This window comes from Melanerpes formicivorus, unplaced genomic scaffold, assembly GCF_026170545.1.
Source record: "Melanerpes formicivorus ecotype bairdi unplaced genomic scaffold, bMelFor1.0.p_v2 SCAF_34, whole genome shotgun sequence".
Lineage (NCBI taxonomy): Eukaryota > Metazoa > Chordata > Aves > Piciformes > Picidae > Melanerpes > Melanerpes formicivorus.
Window position 1 is genome coordinate 1912787 of NW_027142386.1, and position 15790 is coordinate 1928576.

Genomic DNA, 15790 nt, shown 5'->3' on the forward strand with positions numbered 1-15790 from the left:
CACCTGAGCCACAGGGAGCATGGAGAGAGACCTTGGAGTCCTTGGGGACAGTAAGGTGTCCATGGGGCAGCAATGTGCCCTTGAGGTCAAGAAGGGCAATGGTATCCTAGGCTGCATGAGGAGTGGCCAGCAGGGCCTTGGTGAGACCACACCTGGAATACTGAGGCCAGTTCTGGGCTGCCCAGTTCAAGAGGGACAGAGACCTGCTGGAGAGAGTCCAATGGAGGCTGTGAGGATGCTGAAGGGACTGGAATCTGGTGAGGAAAGGCTGAGAGCCCTGGGGCTGGTTAGCCTGGAGAGGAGAAGGCTGAGAGGGATCTGATCCATGTCTGTAAATATCTGAGGGCTGGGGGTCAGGATGAAGGTGCCAGGCTCTCTCTGGTGGTGCCCAGTGACAGGACAAGGAACAGCAGGGATAAGCTGGAACCCAGGAGTCCACCTCCACATGAAGAGAAACTTCTGGAGGCCTGGAGCAGGCTGCCCAGAGAGGTTGTGGAGTCTCCTCTGGAGACTTTCAAGGCCTGCCTGGATGTGTTCCTGTGTGATCTGCCCTGGGTGACCCTGCTCTGGCAGGGGGCTTGGACTGGGTGATCTCCAGAGGTCCCTTCCAACAACCTCCTGTGAGAGCAGAGGCCAGAGTGTGAGAGGTGAAGCTGGGGAAGCTCACATCAGCAACATCCAGGCTCAAGGTTTAGCCTCCATACCCAGATGCTTACAGGGTCAGTGGGAGGCTTTTGTACACTCAGAACAGAGCCCTGCCTGCCAGCTGCCTTAGCCTGAGCAGGGCTTGACCACAGCCTCCATCTGGGTCTGGGGGGTCAGACAGGATGCCCATGTGTGGTGGGTTGAAATTAGCCCAAGAGATCACAGCTCACAGGATGTCAGGGGTTGGAAGGAGCCCAAAGAGATCATCAAATCCAAGCCCCCTGCCAGAGCAGGACCATAGAATTAGCACAGGTCACACAGGAATACATCCAGACAGGGCTGGAAAGGCTCTAGAGAAGGAGACTCCACAACCTCTCTGGGCAGCCTGCTCCAGGGCTCTGTGACTCTCACAGTGCAGAAGTTCCTCCTCATACTGAGGTGGAACCTCCTGTGCTGCAGTTTTCATCCATCGCCTCTTGTCCTATCCCAGGGCACAACTGAGCACTCCAACCCCCCTGCCAGAGCAGGGTCACCCAGGGTGGTCTGCACAGGAATGCATCCAGGTGGGGCTGGAAAGCCTCCAGAGAAAGAGACTCCACAACCCCCCTGGGCAGCCTGCTCCAGGGCTCTGCCACCCTCACACCAAAGAAGTTTCTCCTCATGTTGTGCTGAAATCCTCTATGTTGTTCCTTGGCTTATTACTGCACCCCACCCAAAAGAGCTTGGCCCCCTCCACTTGCCCCCCACCCCTCAGATATTGGTAGGCATCAGAGCCTTCTCAGCCTTCTCTTCTCTCAGTCTCTCTCCACAGGGGAGATGCTCAAGTCCCCTAAGCATCCTGATGGCTCTGTTGGACTCTCTCCAGCAGGTCTCTGTCTCTCTGGAGCTGGGCAGCCCAGCACTGGACACAGGATTGCAGGTGTGCTCTCAGCAGGGCAGAGCAGAGGGGGAGAAGAACCTCCCCAGCCCTGCTGGCCACACTTTGCTTGCTGCCCCCCAGGACCCCATTGGCTCTCTTGGCCACAAGGGCACATTGCTGTCCCATGGAGACCTTGCAGTCCACCAGCACTTGAAGGTCTTTCTCTGTGGAGCTGCTTTCCAGCAGGGCAGCCTCTAACCTGTCCTGGTGCCTGCTGTTACTCCTCCCCAGCTGCAGGACCATGCACTTGTCCTCATTGACCTTCCTGAGGCTTGCCTATAAGCTGTTACTGTTCTGTGTCCATTACTAATGGATTGACCTTTTTCCCCCACTCAAAATCTCTGCAGTTAGGAGTTGGGTTAAGGTTCCACCTTCAGGCTGTGACCACCAGCTCACCCCTTTGGGCTCTCCAGGGCCCTCCCACACCTTCAGTCCTGTGTCCAGTTCTGGGCTCCTCAATTTAAGAAGACATTTGAATGTGTCCAGAGAAGGGCAATGAGGCTGGGGAGGGGTCTGGAGCACAGCCCTGTGAGGAGAGGCTGAGGGAGCTGGGGTTGCTCAGCCTGGAGAAGAGGAGGCTCAGGAGAGACCTTCTTGCCCTCTCCAACTCCCTGAAGGGAGGTTGTAGCCTGGTGGGGGTTGGGCTCTTCTCCCAGGCACCAGAACAAGAGGACACAGTCTCAAGCTGTGCCAGGGGAGGTTTAGGCTGGAGGTGAGGAGAAAGTTCTTCCCAGCAAGAGTAATTGGCCACTGGAATGTGCTGCCCAGGGAGGTGGTGGAGTCCCCAGGGAGGAGGTGGAACACCCTGGAGGTGTTGAGGAAAGGCTTGGATGTGGCACTTGGAGGCATGGTTTAGCTGTCAGGAGGTGATAGGTGTTAGGTAATAGGCTGGACTGGATGATCTGTGGGGTGTTTTGCAGCCTGGGTGATTGTGTGATGCCATGAGCCTCTGGGCCCTCTCTTGCAGGCGGAGCTGCTGCGGCTGGCAGGGCAGTGCCGGCTGCCGCCGCGGACGGTGGAGCGCTGGTTCCGGCGCCGCAGGAACGCCGACAGAGCCTGCGTGTCCAAGAAGTTCTGTGAGGCCTGGTGAGCAGCAGCACGGCCCAGCAGCTGCAGGAGCCCTTCCCCCGAGCTCAGCTCTGCCCCCTGCCCTCCCTCTGCAGCCAGCACCTCAGCCTTCCCTGCCCCGCTTGCTGCTTCTGCCTCTCTGCTGCTCCTCTGTTCCTGACTCCCCTGGCTCTTGCCCTGCTGCTCCTCTGTTCCTGATCCCCCCTGGCTCTTCCCCTGCTGCTTCTGCCTCTCTCTGCTGCTCCTCTGTTCCTGACCCCCCCTGGCTCTTCCCCTGCTGCTTCTGCCCCTCTGCTGCTCCTCTGTTCCTGAACCCCCCTGGCTCTTCCCCTGCTGCTTCTGCCTCTCTGCTGCTCCTCTGTTCCTGAATCCCCCTGGCTCTTCCCCTGCTGCTTCAGCCTCCTCTTGGACATCAGGAGGAAGTTCTGCACAGTGAGGGCTGGGAGACCCTGGCACAGGTTGCCCAGGGAGGTGGTTGGGGCTCCATCCCTGGAGACATTCAGGATCAGCCTTTCTGTGTCCCTGTGCAGCCTGCTCTAGCTGGAGCTGTCCCTGCTGCCTGCAGGGGTTGGCCAAGATGCCCTTGGAGGCTCCCTTCCAACCTGCTGCATTCTGTGAAGCTGGGAGGGAAAATCCCTGTTTCAAAACCCTGTTTGGAAAAGAAACCAAAGTTTGTCACTGGTTTATGACATCCCAGGGAGCTGCAGTTACAAATCCTTCCCCAGCTGGGGACAAGGTGTTGGAGAGCAGCCCTGCTTCATCTGCTGCCCCCAGGGAGAAATCTCAGCTCCTGTGTGAGCTGCCCTGGGTGACCCTGCTCGGGCAGGGGGCTTGGACTGGATGATCTCCAGAGGTCCCTTCCAACCCCTGGCCTTCTGATCCTGTGATTCTCCCTGCACTGGCTGACTTGCAGTGGATGCTGGCAGTAAAGCCTCACCAGCAGAGGCTCTTCTGGCTCAGCCCAGCCGGGCTTGGGGTTCCTCCACCTGCTCTCTGCCCCCATCTGCAGTCTGCAGGAAGAAGGCTGAGTGTCTTTTGGAGCTCCTGGGGGGTTGCACTGGCAGCTGGAGCCTCTCTCTCTGCAAGTGTCCTCACTTCTCATTTGTTCTGGAGGCTTTTGGCAGCTGAGGGCCTGCTGGAGACAGTTTCCCTGCTTGGAGGACTTGGCTGTCTTTAGTCTGGTCCCAGCTTGTTTGTTCTGCTGGGCTGAGGTGCAGCTCATTCCCTGCCCTCTGTGTGTGTCTGTTCACTGGGACCTGCCCCTGCCCACTGCACTTGGCAGGCAGGTCTCAGGTGCTCCTGGGTGCTTGGGTCTGGGAAATCATTGCCACCAACTAATTGCCTTGACACTAATTAATTGCCTTCTATGATAATGAACTTGGCAGCCCTGACCTCCCAAAGCCTAGGAGAGAGGTTGGCAGAGTTTGCCTCATAGCCAGGTGTCTGCTGGTGCTGGGAAGGTTTGTATGAGTGTTTGTGCAGCCTGGAGGAGAGAAGGCTCCAGGGAGACCTTGGAGCAGCCTCCCAGTACCTGAAGGGCTCCAGGAGAGCTGGGGAGGGACTTTGGACAAGGGCTGGGAGTGGCAGGATGAGGGACAATGGCTTTGAGCTGGGAGAGGGGAGACTGAGACTGGAGATGAGGAAGGCATTGTTGAGAGTGGGGAGAGCCTGGCACAGGTTGCCCAGGGAGGCTGTGGCTGCCTCCTGCCTGGAGGTGTTCAAGGCCAGGCTGGATGAGGCCTTGAGCAAGCTGTGCTGGTGGGAGGTATCCCTGCCCATGGCAGGGGGCTGGGGCTGGATGAGCTTGAAGGTTCCTTCCAGCCCAACCCATTCCATGAAGCTGTGAGTTGGAGCTCTGTGGCTCAGGGCTGGTTTCTAACCTGCTTTGTTTTCTTCCTTTGCAGCTGGAGGTTTACATTCTACATCATCTCCTTCTGCACTGGGCTTGCTGTGCTCCATGATGTGAGTACCACAGGGGCAGTGCCAGCTGCTGCTGTGCCTAGGCAGTGCCTGCAAGCGTGGCAGGGCCTGGGGTCAACCCTGTCCTCTCAGACCTTGCTGGAGCTGCTCCCAGCAGGGCAGTGTGTGTGCTCTGCACAGCAGGCAGCCACAGCCATGCTGGACCATGCTCCCTGGGAAGCTTCCTCTCCTTCTGGCAGAGCAGAAGACACCAGAGCCCTGTCCAGCCTCACCTGCAATATCTCCAGGGATGGGGCCTCAGACACCTCCCTGGGCAGCCTGTTCCAGCAGCCTCATGGTGCAGAACTTGCTCCTAACATCTCAGTCTGCTCTGCTCTAGTTTGAAATGAGGTTCTGTAGCCTGGAGAAGGCTGAGAGGACCTCAGGTCTCTCTCCAGCCCCTCAATGTCCTTCTTGGAGTAAGTGACCCAAAACTGAACCCAGGAAAAGATCCTAAAGGTCATCAAGTCCAGCTGGCAGCCCAGCACTGCCAGGTCACCACCACCCATGGCCCTCAGCACCACACCTTTGCCTCACTGCAGCCTGCTCTCAGGGAGCTGCAGAGATCAGGGAGGTCTCCCTCAGCCTCCTCCACACTAACCACCCCCAGCTCCCTCAGCTGCTCCTCTCCAGCCCTCTTTTCCAGACCCTTCCCCAGCTTGGTCGCCCTTCTCTGGACCTGCTCTAGCCTCTCAATGTCCTTCTGGGCTTCAGAGCACAAAACTGAACCCAGCACTCAAGGTGCAGCCTCAGCTGTGCCCAGTCCAGGGGCACCATCCCTGCCCTGCTCCTGCTGCCCACACCACTGCTCCAGGCCAGGCTGCTGCTGCCCTTCTTGCCCCCCTGGGCACTGCTGGCTCCTCTCCAGCCACTGTCAGCCAACACCCCCAGGGCCTTTTGTGGCAGGCAATGCTTCCTTCCTGCATTCAGCTGTGATATCCTGAGCCCTGGAGAACTGTGAGAGCAAATCCTTACAGGTGTGGCTTGGAACATGCTCCATCACTGCTTGCTCTGGGACATGCCTGAGCTGATCACATCTGGGCACAGGAAGGGCTCCATGGAGGAGGAGCTCTTGGGGACTTTAGCTGCCACCTTTCTGTGACACTTTTGAGGCTGCCCAGTCCTAAACCACCAATTCAGGATCTTTTCAGGGGGTTATTGCTTAACAGACTGCAGCATGAGCTGAGCAGGGCCCTGGGGCAGCCTGATCCAGTTGAGGATGTCCCTGCTGAGTGCAGGGGGTTGGACTGGCTGAGCTTTGGAGGTCCCTTCCAGCCCAGAGCATTCTGTGATCCTCACCTGACAGTTTTCAGCCTCTTCCTGATAGTTTTTAGCCTTCCTCCCACTTGTGTGGTGGTCCAGACCACAGAAGTTCTTGCTGAATTCCTTATAAGAATGTGCTCACACATTCAGAACATCCTCAGCAGCACCCAGGTGTGGAGGAGGCTGCAACAAGTTGGTGGAAATCCTCTCTGAGTTCTTTTGCTTGGAACTGGGCTAAGCAGCAGAGGAAATCAGTGCAGCAGCCACAGATTGGCAGTGTCACAGGGACCTGGCAGGGGAAAAACCTCTGAGCAGCTGAGCTGCAGGCAGTGTGACCTCCTCTGCTTGTCAGCAGACACAGCAGAGGCTTTAGCAGGAGCAAAGGGAAGGAGTTTTTGGCAGCTGGCAAGAGGAGAACTCCTCTGGCATGCTCACATTCCTGTTGTGTCTGCTTTCCAGAAGCCTTGGTTTTGGGACCACAGAGAGTGCTGGACAGGATACCCACAGCAGGTGAGTGGTGCAGGAGGGACTGAGCTGCTGCTCTAGCCCAGGGCTGGGAGTTAGATGCCTGCTGAAAACCAGCTTCTGTTGGTGGCAAGAGGGAGGACACTGAGCTGGACTCAGACTGGAGAGCCCTGAGAATTCAAAGGGAGGACACCTTGGTGCCTGGTGTAATCCAAACACAGCAGAGGAGGAGTCAGGGAGGCAGGAGGAGGCTGTCAATAAAGGGAGATTTGTGACCAGGTGAGCTAAGGGGAATGCTCCAGGGCTCTTTGGTTTCTAGAAGAAGCTGAGGGCCACAGAAGGATTTGCTGCCTGAGGAGAAGAGAAGACTTCTGTGGAGAGTCTGGAGAGCAGAGGCCATGGTCTGAACACTGACTTCCAGCTGCACTGAAGACAGACTCCTGCCCACAGAGCTCTCTGAGGAGTTCATTTCCCAGTGGCACTGGCAGCTGGGCCAGCAGCAATTCAGCCTCAATGCCATGAGGTTCAGAGGATGCTCCCTCACAGTTCCACAGGGAGGTTTTCATAGCAGCTCTGCCAGCAGCTCCCCAGCACATCTCTGCCCAGCCCAGAGTCACCTCAGGGCAAGCTGCCAGCCAGGCCCAGCACAGAGACAGCAACAGCAGCCAGGAGCTTGCTTGCCCAGCTGCCTCCCTCCCTCCCTATCCCTGCTCCTGTAACTCAAAAGGGTTAGAAAGGAGCTTCAGCCACTGAGCCCAGGACCTCCTCTGCCTTTCCCCTTGTGTGCTCTGAATGCTCCAGGGAAGATGAGGTTTGCCTCTTCTATATCAGGAGCCTTCCTGTGTCACAGAACCCCAGAAGGGCAGAGACTGGAAGGGAGCTCTGGGGATCACCCAGTCCAAGGCCCTGCTCCAGCAGGGCACCCACAGCAGCTTGCCCAGGAGCAGAGTGCCCAGGGAGGGTTGGAAGCTCTCCACACCAGGAGGCTCCACAACCTCTCTGGGCAGCCTGCTCCAGGCCTCCAGCAGCCTCACCCCAAACAACTTTCTTCTCCTTGAGTCCTGCAAAGGGAATGATTTCTTCAGCTCCTGTTGGTCTGCTCCACAGTGGAACAGGTCAGGTAGCTTCTGGAGCTCTCCACTGGTCAGGAATGTGCTGAGCAAACCCTTACAATATTCAGGGGGTTCCCAGTGGTTCCCTAAATGTTTGGTGTGGCCAAGGGGAATGTCCCCTGCTCTTTGCTGTCACCTCAGCACAGGTGGCATGTAGAGCCCCCCTCAACCTCCCCAGAGACCTCTCAGAGAGACCCCAGAGCCTTTCTGAACCTCCTCAGATACCCCCCAGACCCCCTCAGAGGCCTCCAAACCCCTCTTATAGACCCTAAAGCCCCCCAAAACCCACCTAGACCCTCCCCTAACCCCCTCAGAGAGCCCCCAGAGCCCCTCCAGACCTTCTCAGATCACCACCTGGGGCAGCTGAGTGTTCTCCAGCTGCAGGGACTGGCTCTGGTTTGATTGGCACTGCTCTGGTTAGGAAGTCTTCACTTCCAGCCCTGCTCTGCCTTCCCTGGTGGATTTTCACTCTCTCTCTCTCTCCCTCTCTTACAGCCTCTCCTACCCTCCCTGTTCTGGTACTACCTGCTGGAGCTCTCCTTCTACTGGTCCCTGGTCTTCACCCTGCCCTTTGATGTGAAGAGGAAGGTGAGTGGCAGCCTCAGGGAAGACCCCAACACAAACAGGGCCCAAGCTGAACGCTCAGGAGAGTGCTCTCCCAGAGCAGGGGGCTGGTGCTAGCCTGAGGATTTGGAGCCCTCTGCCCTTGTGCATTCCCAGGAATTGCCTTCTCCCAGGAGCTGGCTTCTCTGAGAGGTGGAGAACACAAACCCTGCCACAGGAGGCTGCAGACTTCTGCAGAGGTCTCAATCCAAACTTGAAGTTGCTCCTCTGGGCTGCAGTGCTGAAAGGGAGAGGAGAAGAGCTGGTTGTGTGCCAGGGGAGCTGTAGGTGTCCCTGGGTGCCTGTGCCCTGGCAGGCAGGTGCTGGGTGAGAGAACAGAGAATGGTTTGGGTTGGAAGGGACCTCCAAAGGTCACCTAGTCCAACCCCCTGCAGTGAGCAGGACATCCCCCACTGGATCAGGTTGCTCAGAGCCCTCTCAAACCTGACACAGCCACAGGCAGTGAGGCTGGAAAGAGCTCCTGACATGGGCAGGGTGGTTGTGAGCTCCATCAGTGAGCCTGGAAGTGCAAAGAGGTTGGCAGGCAGAGGGCACAGAGCAGAGATGGACACCCTGGGAGCTCTCAGCAGCCTCTTCTGTCTCCTGCAGACCACCACTGGTGGAGGGAGGGAGTGAGCTTTGTTGTGAGGTCCTCAGCTTGCACCAGGAGCTCCTCACCCCTGGCTCTCTGCTTGCCCATGTATCTAGAATGTCTTGGGAAGAGGCTCACAGGGGCAGGGCTGTGGAGTGGGAGGTTTCTTAGTGACCTGGGAGTGAGGATTCACTGCTGGGAGTGAGGATTCACTGCTGCCTGCAGGAGGCTTGCTCCAACCAGGGCAGACTCACAGATTCATAGAGTGGGGTGGGTTGGAAGATCATCCATGGGCAGGGACACCTCCCACCAGCCCAGGCTGCTCAGGGCCTCATCCAGCCTGGCCTTGAGCACCTCCAGGCAGGAGGCAGCCACAGCCTCCCTGGGCAACCTCTGCCAGTCCCACCCCACCTAGCAAAGACTTTCTTCTTCCCCTCCAGTCTCAGTCTGCCCTCCTCAGGTTCCTCAGTGGTGCATGAGGTGTTTTCTCCTTCCCCACCAGGATTTCAAGGAGCAGATAGTCCACCATGCTGCCACCATCTTCCTCATCAGCTTCTCGTACTGTGCCAACTACATCCGCATCGGGACGCTGGTGCTGGTCATCCACGATGCCTCTGACTGCTTCCTGGAGGTGAGCTCCACAGCCTGGGCCAGCCAGAGCCTCCCTAGCAATGCCCCCCAGCCCTTCAGCCCTGTCTCCTGCTCCAGCACAGCCTGGGCCATGCCTTAAGGCGTTTCACAGCTGAGTCAGTGCTGATCTGGACTCACAGAAAGCTTTGGGTTGGAAAAGCTCTCTGAGATCACCCAGTCCAGCACCGACCCAGCACCACCATGGGCACCAAACCATGGCCCCAGGTGCCATGGCCACAGGGTTCTGGAACACCTCCAGGCATGAGGACTCCACCACCTCCCTGGGCAGCCTGTGCCAAGCCCTGACCACTCCTGCAGCAAAGATTTTATTCCCTCCTCTCCAACCTAACCCTCCCCTGGCACAATTTCAGCCATTTCCTGATCTCCCTGATCCTAGGCAGCAGAGCCCACCCCCCACCTGCCTGCAGCCTCCTCTCAGGAGCTGTAGAGAGCAAGGAGGTCTCCCTCAGCCTCCTCTTCTCCACACTAACCACCCCCAGCTCCCTCAGCTGCTCCTCCCCAGCCCTCTTCTCCAGACCCTTCCCCAGCTTGGTTGCCCTTCTCTGGACCTGCTCCAGCCTCTCAGTGTCCATCTCGGGGTGAAGGACCCAAACCAGTATTTGAGAGGCCTGAACACAGCATCTGAGGTGCAGCTTTGCCAGGCCCAGCCTGGGCTGTCCTGCAGAGCCACAAAGAGCTGTGGTTACCTGCCTGGGGCCGTGGTTACCTGCCTGGGGCTGCACCTCCTGCCTGCCGCCGGGGCTGCACCTCCTGCCTGCAGCTGGGGCTGCATCTCCTGCCTGCTGCTGGGGCTGCATCTCCTGCCTGCTGCTGGGGCTGCATCTCCTGCCTGCCGCTGGGGCTGCATCTCCTGCCTGCTGCTGGGGCTGCATCTCCTGCCTGCTGCTGGGGCTGCACCTCCTGCCTGCCGCTGGGGCTGCACCTCCTGCCTGCAGCTGGGGCTGCATCTCCTGCCTGCTGCTGGGGCTGCATCTCCTGCCTGCTGCTGGGGCTGCACCTCCTGCCTGCCTGGGGCTGCACCTCCTGCCTGCCGCTGGGGCTGCACCTCCTGCCTGCAGCTGGGGCTGCACCTCCTGCCTGCTGCTGGGGCTGCACCTCCTGCCTGCTGCTGGGGCTGCATCTCCTGCCTGCTGCTGGGGCTGCACCTCCTGCCTGCCTGGGGCTGCACCTCCTGCCTGCCGCCGGGGCTGCACCTCCTGCCTGCAGCTGCACCTCCTGCCTGCCGCCGGGGCTGCACCTCCTGCCTGCAGCTGGGGCTGCAGCTCCTGCCTGCCGCTGCACCTCCTGCCTGCAGCTGGGGCTGCACCTCCTGCCTGCAGCTGGGGCTGCACCTCCTGCCTGCCTGCGGCTGCACCTCCTGCCTGCCGCTGGGGCTGCACCTCCTGCCTGCCGCTGGGGCTGCACCTCCTGCCTGCAGCTGGGGCTGCCCCTCCTGCCTGCACCTCCTGCCTGCCGCCGGGGCTGCACCTCCTGCCTGCCGCTGGGGCTGCATCTCCTGCCTGCAGCTGCACCTCCTGCCTGCCGCCGGGGCTGCACCTCCTGCCTGCCTGCGGCTGCACCTCCTGCCTGCCGCCGGGGCTGCACCTCCTGCCTGCAGCTGGGGCTGCCCCTCCTGCCTGCCGCTGGGGCTGCACCTCCTGCCTGCCGCTGGGGCTGCATCTCCTGCCTGCAGCTGGGGCTGCACCTCCTGCCTGCCTGGGGCTGCACCTCCTGCCTGCCTGGGGCTGCACCTCCTGCCTGCCGCTGGGGCTGCACCTCCTGCCTGCCGCCGGGGCTGCATCTCCCACCTGCAGCTCCTGCCTGCCGCCTGTGCAGGTGCACTGCCTGGGGCTGCTGTTTCATTGCTCTCTCTGCTTGCAGCCAACCAAGATCTTCAACTACATGAAGTGGAAGAAAACCTGTGACAGCCTCTTCATGATCTTCGCAGCTGTCTTCCTCTTCAGCCGCCTGGTGGTCTACCCCTACACGTGAGTCTGCTGGGGGCAAGGGGCATGGAAAAGCTGCTCCTGGGGGCCTGAGTCCTTCAGCTGGCCACTGAACCTTCCCCTGCAGCCTTTGCTTTCAGTGTCCCTGCCCTTTGCAGAGGCTGTGGGGACACGAGGCTGTTGCAGCTCGCTGGGGGTGGTCTGATTGGCATCCAGGGGAAGTCCTGCAGGGCAGGAGTCCTTGGCCTGTGGCTCTGCCCTGCTTCTTCGTGGTGGGGAACGTGAGTTGGTTCAGGTGGTGGTGAGGTAAGGTGACTCACCTGAAACTTCTTCCCTTCCAGACTTCATAGAAGGTCCAAATTCTTAGGCATGCTCTGGGGATGAGCTCAGAGCTGCCTGCCAGTACCTGAAGTGATCCTACAGGAAGGCTGCAGAGGGACTTCTCATGAGGGTGTCTGAGCCAGGCCAAGGGGGAATGGTTTGAAGCTGAGGCAGAGCAGGGTTAGGCTGGAGCTGAGGAAGAAGCTCTTCAGTGTGAGGGAGGTGAGGCTCTGGCACAAGGCTGCCCAGGGAGGCTGTGGATACCTTCTCCCTGGAGATGTTCAAAGCCAGGTTGGATGAGGCCTTGGGAAACCTGGGCTGGTGGGAGGAGGGGGTTGGAGGAGATGATCTCTGAGGTCCCTTCCAACCTGAGCCATTCTGGGGTTCTTCTGTGACCAGAGCTCTCTGGGACTTGATGCTGGCCTTGCTCACACCACGCTCTCCCTCCCCTCAATCCCCTCTCTTGCAGGGTGCTCTACAACACCTACTACTACTCCATGGAGATCTTCCAGCCCTTCTCTGGGTACTACTTTGTGAATGCTCTGCTGATGATTCTGCAGCTGCTCCATGTCTTCTGGTCCTGCCTGATCCTTCACATGGTGTACAAGTTCATCCTGCAGGGCACGGTAGGGGTCGCTCTGCCTCTCGGCGGCACTGCGCCGCTCCGTGGTCCCCTCTGCAGCCCACGGGGAGAGAGGCCCCACACAGACTGCTTGGGAGCAGAGGAATTCCTCTGGGATGGATTCCTTCCTGTCCCTAACACAGCATCCCAGCATGGGGGGTTGGCAGGGACCTCTGGAGATCATCCACTCCAAGCCCCTGCTCCAGCAGGGCACCCAAGGCAGCTTGCCCAGGAGCACAGTGCCCAGGGGGGGTTGGAAGCTCTCCACACCAGGAGACTCCACAACCTCTCTGGGCAGCCTGCTCCAGGCCTCCAGCACCCTCACACCAAAGAATTTTCTCCTCCTGTTCAGGTGGAACCTTCTGGGTTCCAGTTTGTGCCCCTTGCCCCTTGTCCTGTCCCTGGGCACCACTGAGCAGAGTCTGGCCCCAGCCTTTTGCTCCCCACAGCTCCTTTAGCCCTTGCTGAGCATTGCTCAGCTCCCCTCTGGGACTGCTCTCCTCCAGGCTCTCAGCCCCAGGGCTCTCAGCCTCTGCTCCTCGCAGAGCTGCTCCAGGCCCCTCAGCAGCCTTGGAGCCTCCACTGGTCTCTCTCTGGTAGTTCTCTGTCCCTCTTGAACTGAGGAGCCCAGAGCTGGACTGATGTGGCCTCACCAGCTCTGAGGTGAGTGCTGCTCACCTCCCTCCACCTGCTGGTGACACTCGGTGCAGCTCAGGAAGGGTAAGGGCACACTGTTGGCTCATGTCCAGGTTGGACCTCCAGAGCCTTGTCAGTAAAGCTGGGCAGCCCCCAGCAGGTCCTGGTGCCTGAGTTGGTTCCTCCCCAGGTGCAGAACTTCACTCCTGCCCTTGCTGAGCTTCGGAAGGTTGCTGCCAGCTCCCTTCTCCAGCCTGCCTGGCTCCCACTGGGTGGCAGCACGATCCTGTGGCACATCAACCACTCCTCCCTGCTCTGTCCCCAGCAAACTGGCTGAGGGCTGTGCTGCTCCACCCTCCAGCTCCCTCTCCTGTAAGGATTGTCTCCCAGTGCTGCACAGCAGACATTTCTCTCTGAACTACCTGTCTGGACATTTCTGCAGCCCCAGGGCTGAGGGTGTGCCCACAGCATGACCCAGTGCAGACTGCCCCCAGGTAGTGCTGCCCACCTCTGGAGTGTCAGAAAATGCATCCCAGTCCCTGAGCAGAGCTGTGAGACCAACAGAACTGTCAGGGTTGGAAGGGACCCCAAGGCTCAGCCAGTTCCAACCCCCTGCCATGGGCAGGGACACCTCACACCACAGCAGGCTGCTCAGAGCCACCTCCAGCCTGGCTGCAAACACCTCCAGGGCTGAGGCTGCCACCACCTCCCTGTGCCAGACCCCCACTGCCAAGTGGCAAACCTCTGTGTTTGTCTTGCTTCTCCCTTCTGTTTCTGTAGATGGAGAAGGACATGAGAAGTGACACAGAGGAAAGTGACAAGGATGAAGAGAGGGAGAAGGGGATGGAGAAGGAGCAGAATGGGGTCAGAGGTCTCGGCAGCCCCACGCAGAGGAACGGCTCTGGGGTGCTGCGCAGCAGGACGCCGCTCGCCAACGGCCACCTCCAGGAGCGGTAGCTGCTGCCCACCAGCTGCTGGAGCCCCTCCCACCCTCCTTAGAAACACTTCTGCTCCTTGTGTAGATAACTGGAGTGCAGCTGCAGCAGCACAGCTGAGCCCCTGCCTCCCAGCAGCAGAGCCCTGGGGGCTGGGGACGTGTGAGGAAGGTTTGGGTCTGGCTTCAATAAAAGCTTAGCTGTAGGTCGTAGCTTGGGACCAGCTGGAAGGGGACCCAGGTGGAGTGGCCTGCCCTGGGCTGCTCCACAGCTGGTCAATGTCTTAGCCTTGAACAATGCTTAAAGCAGAGCTGTGGATAAACTCTGGCACTGTCAAGCCTCAACCACCTCCTGGTGTTTGCTGGAATCCCTTTGGCCTTGGTCAAGCTCTGGAGGCCCTGGCCTGCTGCCACTCCTGCTTATGGCTCCCACAGCAGTGTGAGACTCTCAATCTTCAGGAGGGGGCTCCTCTTGTGACAAGACAGAGTGCCCCCCACCCCCTCAGAGAATGCAGCCTGGGCATGGTGGAAGGACAGCTCTGGGAAGACAGAGAAGGAAACATTTTCTTCTCCAAGGAAGTGCTGCTGTGTGCTTTGGGGAAGGTCAGGTAGCTGAGAGCCAGCTCCCAGGGCATCCTTTGAACCTCCCTCAGAAGGAAGCAGGTGAGAAGAAGGGAGGTGACCAGGACCTAGAGGATCTAGGGGACAGCCCTGGTGCCATGCTGATGTCTCCACCTGGTATGATTGGCACAGCTCCTGGCAAGAAGGCACTGGCCCTGTGCTGAGAGGAGATCTGCTGAACCCCATGGAGTGATGCTCCAGCAGGGCCTGCTGGCTCTGGGGCCTCAAGAGCAGGCAGGTGACAGCAGCCATCCATGGAGTCATGATGCAGCTCTGAGGCTCTCTGGCCAGCTCTCCCAGCTCTTGGCTCCTGTGCAGTCCCAGCCTCTGGATCCTGTAATCCCTCCAGAGAGATCCATCAGCAGGATCTGGATTCCTGCTGTCTGCCACCATGAAGCTGTGACACCCCAGCATGAGCAGCTGGACTGCCACCAGTGAGGACTGGGACTGCCCAGGCCATGTGGACATCACCCAGTGCTGGCTGGGGGGCACAGGGACCAAGGAAATGCCTGGGGGGAGGTGGTGCTGGTGGTGGTGCTGGGCAGGCAAGGGGCAGCTCAGCTCAGGAGGGGTTTCAGCCACCCCTGGGGGTTACCTGAGCTGTGACTGAGAGAGCTTGGGTCTGGCCTTGGCTGTGCTCCTCTTGGGCTCCAGGGGCACTGGGGAATTCCAGAGGGGAAGATGTGGTGCCAGTGTGAGTGATCCCAGGCAGTGGCATGCTCTGGGAGGAGAGCTCTGTCCTGCACCCCCTGGCAGGCTGTGTGCTGAGGACAGCTGGAAGCTGGAGGCACCTGGGGCCTGCTCCCAGCCTGCTCCCTGGGGCTCCTGCCCCTCCTCTGCAGCTGCAGTGTGCAGCAGGGGTGCTTGTGAATCCTTTTGTCCTGCTGAATGGAAAACTTCTTTCTCCATGACCTGGGGAAGGTTGAACTGTGCTCTGAGCTGCTGCTTTCAGGGGCAGGGGGTCAGCTGGTGGCTGTGTGGTTTGGGAGACACCAGCAGGGGCCAAGGGGGATGTGTGGGGAGAAGTCCAGGGCAGCCAGCAGCTCATCCTGAGAGCAGTTAGGCAGCTTGGCCAACTGAGCTTCAACCAGGCCAAGGGCTGGGCCCTGCCCTTGGGTGACAGCAACCCCAGGAAGGCTCCAGGCCTGGGGCAGAGTGGCTGCAAACTGCCCAGCAGAAAGGGACCTGGGGGTGCTGGGTGCCAGCATCTGGAGAGGAGCCAGCAGTGCCCAGGGGGGCAAGAAGGGCAGCAGCAGCCTGGCCTGGAGCTGTGGTGTGGGCAGCAGCAGCAGGGCAGGGATCATGCTCCAGTAGTGACCTCAGCAGGGCAGAGCAGAGGGGGAGAACAACCTCAGCCTGCTGCCCACACTCCCCTGAGTGCACCCCAGGAGAACACTGCCCCTGTCCATGAGACCTCACTGCTGCCTCATGGTGAACCTCCTGTCCCCCAGCAC

The 15790-nt window shown here is 59.6% G+C and overlaps 1 protein-coding gene across 2 annotated transcripts in view; it reads left to right on the forward strand.

Moving 5' to 3' along the window:
- The window catches only part of LOC137450126 (ceramide synthase 4-like), a 46322-nt gene extending 31059 nt beyond the window's left edge, over nt 1-15263 (forward strand). For both annotated transcript variants that reach the window (XM_068156347.1, XM_068156346.1), the window contains 8 exons: nt 2532-2650; nt 4537-4594; nt 6314-6364; nt 7927-8019; nt 9129-9257; nt 11138-11244; nt 11993-12149; nt 13562-15263. In XM_068156347.1, the coding sequence (XP_068012448.1) occupies nt 2532-2650; nt 4537-4594; nt 6314-6364; nt 7927-8019; nt 9129-9257; nt 11138-11244; nt 11993-12149; nt 13562-13738 (891 nt within the window). In that variant the 3' untranslated portion in view covers nt 13739-15263. The remainder of the gene's footprint in view (nt 1-2531; nt 2651-4536; nt 4595-6313; nt 6365-7926; nt 8020-9128; nt 9258-11137; nt 11245-11992; nt 12150-13561) is intronic.
- The last annotated feature ends 527 nt before the right edge of the window (nt 15264-15790 follow it).